We start from the raw sequence: 10,088 nt of genomic DNA on the forward strand, positions 1-10,088 counted from the left end.
ACAATGCCTGCTTGAAGCCTGTTTCAGCCTTTATTCAGACAGAGAGCCGCCCTCAACGGCTCAAAATAAGGTCAAAGGTCATGCAGATTGTTGTTCAATATAATATATGCAAACGTCATGGGGATATCCCCGGGATATCCTCATTTGTTTACAGTGACGTCAACAAGCCGCTGTCAGCGGCTTTTCGCTCAAACTGCATATTTTATCTGCGCCGCTGTGAGCGGCTCGCAGTAGCGAAAGAGTTAATGCGGATGTGTTGTCACATTTTTTTCTCATGTAGGTCGGGTAATAAGATACATTTGAAATGTAAAATTGAAAATCTAAGACAGATAACCCATTTACTACCAATTACCTCTGTCATCAAAAGTAAAATACTCAAACTGTTTGGCCACACTAAATGAAGAAATTGTGGCATTATGCAAGATCCGTTTGGAAGGCATGATTAATGGCAAGAGAAATAGTGGTCGGCAACCTAAAAGGTGGAAAGATATATTACCGCATGCACAGGCCGTAGTACAATTTCATTGAACACTCTTGCCAAAGATCGAGAACTATCGAAACAATTAACTCATGCTACTGCGCATTCTGCTGTTGGTGGAGATAGCGGTTAATGATGAAATGTGAAATTCTATAGCGCATAATATATTATTAGTGCTCTATAAAACCAAGCATCTTCTGTTCACACTAGGGATTCGTAACTGGTGGTAAGGATGGCAACGTTGGTCTCTGGGATGAATCATTTGAACGCTGTCTCAAGACTTTCTCCATAAAGAAGAACAATTTAGCTCAAGGTTCAAAGGGCACCTTAGTTAAGGATAGTCCAGCAGTCCGAACTGTCATACTCGGCCATGGCCACATTCTCGTTGGAACTAAAAATGGCGAAGTCATTGAGATTGACAAGAGTGGACCAATTACAGTTTTGATTCAGGTAAGACCATTCTTAGTCTTAGTTGATATAATTTTTTGGTAAACCTCTGCTATTATAATTAGAATAATAATAATGTAAATTTATGACTATTGAAGGTACTGTCTGTAGTGAAATCTGAGAAAAACTGTACAATATTTAATTACAAAATGGTTTACTCATTTAAAATTGCAATTTTACAAAGTTTTTTTACACATAGAGATAGTATATTTTTAAAGGTAGGAGTGAAATTTAATAGAATGTTTTTTTTTATTAACATTGTTCATTACTTTTTAAAAATATCTGTTGTTTAAATGCCAATGTGAATCCTACAATTTCTTTATTTCATGCATTTACTGAAAATTTTCTTGTGTAGGGTCATATGGAAGGAGAGTTATGGGGCCTAGCCTGCCATCCCTCCAAGGAAATATGTGCAACTGTTAGTGATGATAAAACACTTCGAATCTGGGATCTCGGCCCAGAACACAAGCTGTTGAACTATCGCATACTCAAGCAAGGGGCACGCTGTTGTGACTTCTCACCTGACGGAAAAGCCATCGCCATTGGTTACAAAGATGGTGAGGATGAGCAGAAACCAATTCTAGTATTTTTTTCTTTCATTCATTCATTTAATTCAGCCATAAAAATTCACAATAAAATCAATTCAACAATGGCAAGGAAAGTCAAAAGCCGACAGGCATGGCAATCAAAATTTAGGAACAATAATACAATACAATAATAGGGAAAATAATATATTTTAGAAATAAAGCAAAACAAATAATTTATTAAGGAAATAACCAGGAAAAAGGAAAAGAATATTCAAAGGCAATTTATACAAAATGAATATTTACAAAGCTAATTATTTTATTTCATAGTTAAAGCCCAATTCCCAGTAGAAAAAATGCATATGCATTTTCTAATCATCATACACCATGGAAAAATATTGGCATAAATTTTAGTTTTACGCAAAAGGATAAAAAATATTGAGAAACAGAGACTATTTTTCATAGAAGATTACCATTTTCTCAACGAATTCTTTGTTACTAGGCAAATTTAGCGGTTGTAGATTGTATCCGCTGGAATGCTCTCGCTTTTTTGTATACTTTATACAGGCAATAAAATGCGTCCTCTCTAATGAGATTAGTTTCTATACTTCGCATCTCGCACACTACGGTCGATCATGTAGGTCTGCGATATATTTGTTTAATTGTCAAAACCTCGGTCAGAATCATTTTTTAAACAAATTTGAAATAATTCCTATGAAATGTTATATTTCACAAGTGTCAAATGTCTGATAACAGGTAGGTAGCCCTAGCGGTGATGATAGGCTGATGTTTCCTATTCCCACTATGTTTCTTCGCAGATCTATTGTAAAATCAAACATAAAAAAATCCTTCCACGTTTATTTTTTGCATGGAACACAAAAAAGAAAAAAATCTAATTTCAGTCTTATTTTACATTTTTTTCTTGTTAAGGAATGTCTAAATTCAGTTAAACTAGCAATTGTGTATTATAGTTATAAATCTTCATAACATATATAAAAAATTTTTCCTAACAACTAAAATTTTGGGTCTCTTTAATTATTTTTTTTTATATAATATGCATTGATAAATCCCTTATAAAATAAAACAATGTTTATTTCTGTTATATTAATGATGTAAGTTTTTTGATACAAATTTATATATTTAAGAGTAATTATTAGAGTATATTTTTTTCCATTTTTTTATGTTTCTGTTTCTCTATTGGCTTGGACAGCCACATGATAGTATTGTAGTATACTTTTGGTTATCCTGTCTTGCGAATTTATAAACTTTTTTGTCTATATATACAGTATACTGTTATTGAGACAAAATATATGAAATGAAAACAATTTAAATCATAATTGTTCATATTTTGAATAATAAACCATGAATGAAGAGCGAAAAAGGGAATGGTTATCATTCGATTTGTAATTTTCAACATCAAACAAATGGTGTATCCTGTATCCAAATATCAGTAGATATTTAATATTGTGCAAGTGATGAAATTTAATTTTATTCATTTTAGGTTAATAAAAATAATATATTCTGTTTGTAATTTTTGGAAATTTATTACATTAATAATAGCTTAGATCTCTTTTGTATATTGAAAAAAGTATATAATGTTAATATTGTTTGAATTTATTACAATATTAATAGCGTAGATTGATTTTGAATGTTTTTTTAATGATTGTGTTGTATTGTTGGAATTTATTACAGTATTAATATTTTAGATTGCTTTTGTATATTGTTGGAATTCATTATGTTATACTAACCTAGATTGCCTTTGTATGTTAATATGCATGAGGAATTATAACATTTTATTATGTCTATTTTCTGATTCTTAACATCACTTTAATCTGTTTATTCATATGTGGCAAAGACAAGCCAAACCAGTCACTCGTCGCAAATCCTGTTTGGAGATAATGACCAAAAAATGCTTGAATGTCAAAATTCTGGAAATTTATTTTATTGCACTAAAGCAGAAGTTTAGACAGAAAAAAAGAAATAGGCAGTCCAAGATTTAAGCCAGTGGGCTTGGCCCTGAGCCAATGGGTGGGCCACGCCCACTTGGGAAAATGCCCCTTGCCCCTTGACAAACACAGAAAAAATAGAAAATTATGATCTTTAGAGGGCATTTAAAGGTGTTTAAATGTTTAAATGTTGAAATTTTGTCTTCAAAGGCATAGTGTTTAATTAGCTATCACAAAGATATTTCAGTTATATAAATAGATTGCGCACTGCTACGGTACCGTTACTCACATAATGTTCTAGGCTATGCAGATGCATCTTCATCTCTCGCCTTTAGTCTAGTGTAAATTCTACTCTAGGTCTTCCGAATCGAGAGATAGGCCTAAACCTACTGTATTTTGTTGACTAATAAGATTTAACTTGTGACTTTAACAACAAATCTTCTTTAAGGTATTTCATGAATTAATTATAACCAGAGAGTTACAAACACCAACAATATTATGTTGGGGAACCGAATCCCATGTATTGTATTGGCAGAGCCACGTGATGCGTTGTGGGCGGCTCAGAACCGTCCATTTTCCAGTAGGGTATGAATGTTTTTAAGATGATGTGTGTTTAAGTGAACTTTTCATTTTTGGGAATCTCCACCAAATAATTGGTATGAAAACATTGTACATTCAATCAATAAAGGTTGTTTTTATCAAACGTAAATATGATTTAGCTTTAGTTTAATGTAGATATGAAGAATATATAGAACTTGCTAAAGGTAGACCAGGGCCAATTAGGCTAGGCTGAGCTGATTAGGCCAAGCCGTCCAAGCAGTCACAGTAAATGTGGCCGTCCTAAATAATTGTTGGCTGTCCAAATGAAGGCCGGATGGCTTGTTGGCTAAGCCTATGCACTAAACTAACCTTTATATCTATACATCATGCTATGCTGTTAGTTTCCCCATTTTTAATGCTAAAACAACAATTTTAATGATTTGGTTTCTGCCTAAGAAATGCCCGAAATCGTAAACTTTGAAGGCTGATTTCTCAAATATTGTTTTTGAAACATCTGTATGTTTAAACTCCTGTAATTTATAACGAAATGTCGGATTTAAATGATTCTTTTATTATTTAATAGCTCTCGTTTAACTGTTAAAACCTGTATTAATAACTAAAAATCAACTTTTGCGAGGCGTGACTAGTTTTGCTTGTCTGCCACATATGTTTTAACTATTTTTATCTTTGTCTCTAGCATCCCTCCAGCCATCAAATGATATAAAATGTGAGGTGGTGTTACAAACTTAGTCTTCTGGTACCCACCATATATATGAGTTATTGATATATTTTGATATTTATATTTTGTTTTGAATCAAGTTTCCAGTTTGATTACAACCGGAGTAAAACCATTTTGAAATTTCAGATGCGTGTAATTTAGAGAAAATTACCTGTAAAGATAAACAACAGACACAATTTTTGATGTAGATAGTTCTGAAAAGAATTGTTGTTTGTTGAGAATGTCTCAATGACATTCTCAACAAACAACAGTTCTTTTCAGAGCTATGTACGTGGTGTACCACGATCGATATAAAATAAGACTTCATACATATTTTATTGAATATATGTAATTTAATCATGTACAACACAACTCATTTTGTTACGGCACTTCAAAAATCTACATAAAATGCACTACTTATGTTAGCTTTACTTATTTTTTATTGACCAAATATCTGATTCCTTGGTCTCTTGTGTAGGAAGCTTCACTGTTGTAAATGCAGATACTCTAGACGATATTGCCGGGTACCATCACAGAAAAGAAGAAATTTCAGATATCAAGTTTTCCCCAGGTAAACTAAATATAAAAGCCTTGATATAAGTAATTCCCAACATGATATATCAAATTTTTAGGATGTTTTTTTTTTTTTTTTTTGATTTGTGTTTTTAGTGTTATTATTTAATGGAGAAAAGCATATTCTTATTGCCTTTATCATCATTGTTGTGATTGTTGTTGAGATTGTTAATATTTTGATAGTTATTATTATTACAATGCTTTTATGCATTCTATAAATCAGCACATCCTCTAACACATACAAAGATATTGAATAAGTACAAATACAAAAATATCCTTTAAATAATTTTCTATTTTAGGTTCTGGAAAATATATAGCGGTAGCATCGCATGATAACTATGTGGATATATATAGCGTTATGGGTAATAAGCGTGTTGGTACGTGTAAGGGATCATCAAGTTACGTCACTCACATTGACTGGGACAACAATGGTAACGCAATTATGTAACAATGTTTACTTCAATGTATAACTTTTGTGTGTATTTTTATTAGATGTACTGTATTGTTCTTATTGAATATAGTAACCATAGAGAACATAATACTGCATATGCTATAGTACATTAGTATTATGGATAAAGGAAGAAAAAGAAGTCAACTCAATCAATTATGGAATATATTGATGTCATAATCATCTTTGAGGCTCAGGTTTTTATTAATAATACCCATTGTATTATGCTTTTTAATGTAATTATTGATTGGCAATAATGCAACATTTTGAAATTATGCACATTTACTGTGCGTGTGCGTTTGACTTCCAATACTTTTATATAATTTTTATATACTAAATTTTACTAGGTTTTATTTATTTTTACGTATTTTATATAATTATATGCATGTTTATATATAGTTATATTTACTTTAATATAATTATATATTTCATGTTTTTGATGTCACACAAATACATTAAGTTAAAAAAACCCCTTTAATACACAAATTATTAAAATTATATAGCATTAAACAACCAATTACAGTATACCGTATTGTCACTAATAATCACTCAACTCTAATAAACGCCCCCCTTTTTTTTCATATGCCAAGTAACCTTTTATGAGTACCCAACTGATTTAAATAGAAATAAACAGAGATTTCTTATGTTTGGAATGGGTAACTATTATTTATAAATACTAAAATCATAATATTTTAACTTTATCGGCCGATTAGAAACAACTGGAAGTGCTTGTATTTCAACGCATTAGCTAGGGTCGCCTCTCTAGGGAAATGCCCACTCCTCCCACGTAGACGGTTGCTGATAAACTTTTTACTAAAACTAGATACAATAAAACACTTAGTGAGCATATATATCTATTATTCAATCAATCATTCTATCATTTTGGTGGCTAATTAAAGCCGATATTGAGTTAAACATATTGGTTGGCCTAAGCCATCACTACTCACTGTGTGAAGCATGCAACCGTCAGAAACAAAAGATTACGGAGAAATACTACCTGACACAATGTTTACGCATGGTCAGATTGAAGAGAGATGACATATGCCTTTCTACAGTTAAGTTCCAGTAAAAAAGTAAAATTCAAAGAAAAATCATGTTTTTTTATAGGACACATTAATTTCACAAGTTTTTAGTTTATTATTGTTACATAGCCACCCAGCAACTAGATGTCGTACAGCAAGTTTCAACCAGTTCATCAACCGCCATGTGCCTTTTATCAATGTTGGTGAAGGTACTCACGTGACATCGAGCAGCGAAAAGATAATCGTTTGTTATTGTTTTGGGAATGTAATATGAAAATACTTATTTATACAAACCAAAACCATTGCTTGAATATCATAGAAAATGTAGGAATCTTTTGCAGCACTGTACTGTAGTGAGTACAATTACAATTACTAGGCCAGCCGGTCCTACGTTAGGCTAATAAATTGGGATAGCTTGGGCCTAACCTTGACTAAAGGCTAGACGGTTTGACATCTGGATTTTTTTGGAGTAGGTTGATGACCGGACAGGTGTATTTCGTGGTCAAAATCGTGTTTAACATTTGCGGCTTATACACCACCGGAACTTGTTTCCTAACAAAGAAACAACTGATTGACTGCTTAAAGCAGCTTGGTAAAGGTAGTTTATGATTTTACAATTCACCTCTAAAAATCCCCCCCCCCCCTTCCTTTGGAAAGTGCAGCATCCCGGGGGAATTTATTAGAAACAATACAGTATTAATTATACAGCAGTTAATAAACACATTTACCATTTAACTACAATTTTATTGTTTTTCCATTATTATGTCATTTGAATTGATTTGTCAAAATATTTTGGTTTCGAATACACGATAAATCGTTATCGAATCTTCCTAGTGTAAAAACTTCTCTTATTTCTTTAATTTTCTATATGAATAATTGCTTTTTAGCTTTTTATCGTTATCGTTGCAGTATAAACGGACTTTAACTCTAAAAATCACTTAAATTAGATGTCAAATGTATACGATTACAGTTAAACTTGCCGACTTTACCTAACTCAAATAAAGTCAAACTTATTTTACATGCCAAATTGTTGTGTTTTCGATTAATTAACAATCTGTAAGTCAAATTTTATCTAAGTCTAACAATTTTTCAATGGCATTTTGGATCAAAATCTGACATTGTAATCATTTATCATGGATGGCATATATTGGTTTTTTTTAATTTTTTAAATGAACAGCTGTTTCATGTATATTATTTAGAGGCCTATTAAACCAGTCGGGTTTGACTCTTAACACCTCTTACCGTACGTTTGGATAACAGAAAGGCTCATTTCTGGCCCTTTAACTGGAGCTTTAGTAAAGAAATAGGCTGTCCAATCCACTTAGACGCTAATTTTATTCAATATGCATAATTGTTCATCATTTTTTTCAATTTCATGTGTATTACTTTGATGTGTTTTTATTTATATGTTTTGTATTACCATGTAAACTTGTGTAAATGTTCAATACAGGCCACTGTTTGAGCTTACACTGGCTAAAAGCAATTGATCGATTGATTGCATTTATTCAATGCTCGACATGCGCATACAAGATAAAAAATGATTTGTGTACAAGAAATCATAATAAATAAATCCCATCCCTTTTCGTAAGAGGCTTCACATCTTTATCACTGCAATTCTTCCTGCAGAACACTTGATCCACACCAGATGATCATTGGTAACAAATTGCCAGTTCACACCCATAATCTTTTCATCATCTGATACATTTGCTGATTGTTTCTCTTAATAGTGTACTTATTATAAATTTTAAATAGGGAAGCTATTAATGGTAAACTCAGGAGCCAAGGAGCAACTCTTTTTTGAAGCGCCAAGAGGAAAGCGGCAAACATTACGCAACTCTGAGATCGAGAAACAAGATTGGGCCTCATGGACATGTGTGTTGGGCCACACATGTGAAGGGGTATGGCCTGCAAAATGTGATGTGACTGATGTCAATGCAAGTTGCCTTTCTCACAATAAACAGACACTTGCTACAGCTGATGATTTTGGTTTTGTTAAACTATTTGAGTGGCCTGCTGTGGTAAGTTTGGTTTAACTATATTAAATTTTGGCAAGAATTTTATTTTACCTTGATTTTCAGACCTCCTACCTACAAATATTTTATTTTTTTTGTGATTAAAGTTTGCTATAAAACAAGTTAAAAAAAAGTTCTGTCTAAACATGAAAATAATAATTTCACTTAATCTTAAATATTGAATTTTTTTTTTCTCTTGGTTTCAGGGAAAGTTAGCAAAATTCAAAAAATATACAGGTCATAGTGCTCATGTAACCAATGTCCGGTGGTCTGCAGACGATAAGAAGTTGGTATCAGTTGGCGGAGCTGACACTGCCATTATGATTTGGTCACATGATGCTGCTGGACAGAGGGATAATCCATGTGGAAGCAGCGATGACTCTGATACTGATTCAGAGGAAGAAGGGGGTAAGTCTTCTTTTTCGCTTATGAGAAAGTTGTGGAAGTTGAAAATAGTTAAGGGCCCCAGTATTAAACTTTCTGGTTCACGAGCCAACATCAGGATGTTGATGCAGCTTGCGAAATTGCTCACGAAATTATAAAATTGGGATGCTGTTTAATTTATGATAAGAGAGGCTTTGCTGAAGAAGTAAAGACTTTCACATGGGCAAAAGAAAGTAAAACACAAAGCATTAATTCTTTTATAATTATTTAATATGAAAAACATGGATAGACAATAATTTTATAGATGGTGTCTGTAGCTCCATCCTCATTCATGGCATTTCTATTAAGTCTGTATAAGTAATTCAAAGAGTTTACTGTGTTCAAAGTGGAAATTAACAATACAGGTTTTCTCTTACCTACAGTATGCTAACTCATAACCAAATTTAGGTTGACTCTTACCAATAATTTGACTGACTCATAATCCATGTTTGGCTAAATCATACTGGTTAGAAAATATGAGACATTATATACATCGTATTTATTCGAATAAACGCCCCCCATGAATAAACACTCTCTAAATGACTAAACAAAACTAATGAGCGCAACATCATTCTAAACACATTTTATTAATATTCTACTCCAGTAGAATTACATTTTTCTAACCTGGTTGGGATTAATAAATATTTAGGATCATGCAATAACACATTTAGACGGTAATTATATGTTATAGTTGTAGAAATAAAGTGGCATTTATCCATTGTACACCAACAAATAAACGCCTCCCTCGAATAAATGCCCCTCTACAATAAATGCCATGGGCCGTTTATTCGAATAAATACCATAAATCAAGAATTAATGATCATCGGTTCGTCGAGAGCCATAGCCTTTATTGTTATTGCTGCCAAGTTTAGTTTACAAATGAGTGGGTGTAAATGGAACTTTTCTTAATTTTATTTTGTTGTTATGTTGTTTTCAAATTTAAAAATAAATGTTAAC

The 10,088-nt window shown here is 32.3% G+C and overlaps 1 protein-coding gene across 1 annotated transcript in view; it reads left to right on the forward strand.

Annotated features, from left to right (window-relative positions):
* The window catches only part of LOC117121427 (echinoderm microtubule-associated protein-like 6), a 59,105-nt gene that overhangs the window by 17,586 nt on the left and 31,431 nt on the right, over positions 1-10,088 (forward strand). The window contains exons 16-21 of the mRNA XM_033266638.1: positions 689-928; positions 1,281-1,482; positions 5,132-5,224; positions 5,526-5,657; positions 8,449-8,714; positions 8,915-9,116. Coding sequence (XP_033122529.1) covers positions 689-928; positions 1,281-1,482; positions 5,132-5,224; positions 5,526-5,657; positions 8,449-8,714; positions 8,915-9,116 — 1,135 coding nt within the window. The remainder of the gene's footprint in view (positions 1-688; positions 929-1,280; positions 1,483-5,131; positions 5,225-5,525; positions 5,658-8,448; positions 8,715-8,914; positions 9,117-10,088) is intronic.

This window comes from Anneissia japonica, unplaced genomic scaffold (assembly GCF_011630105.1).
Source record: "Anneissia japonica isolate Jap-2015-1 unplaced genomic scaffold, ASM1163010v1 scaffold288261_len294488_cov152, whole genome shotgun sequence".
Classification (NCBI taxonomy): domain Eukaryota; kingdom Metazoa; phylum Echinodermata; class Crinoidea; order Comatulida; family Comatulidae; genus Anneissia; species Anneissia japonica.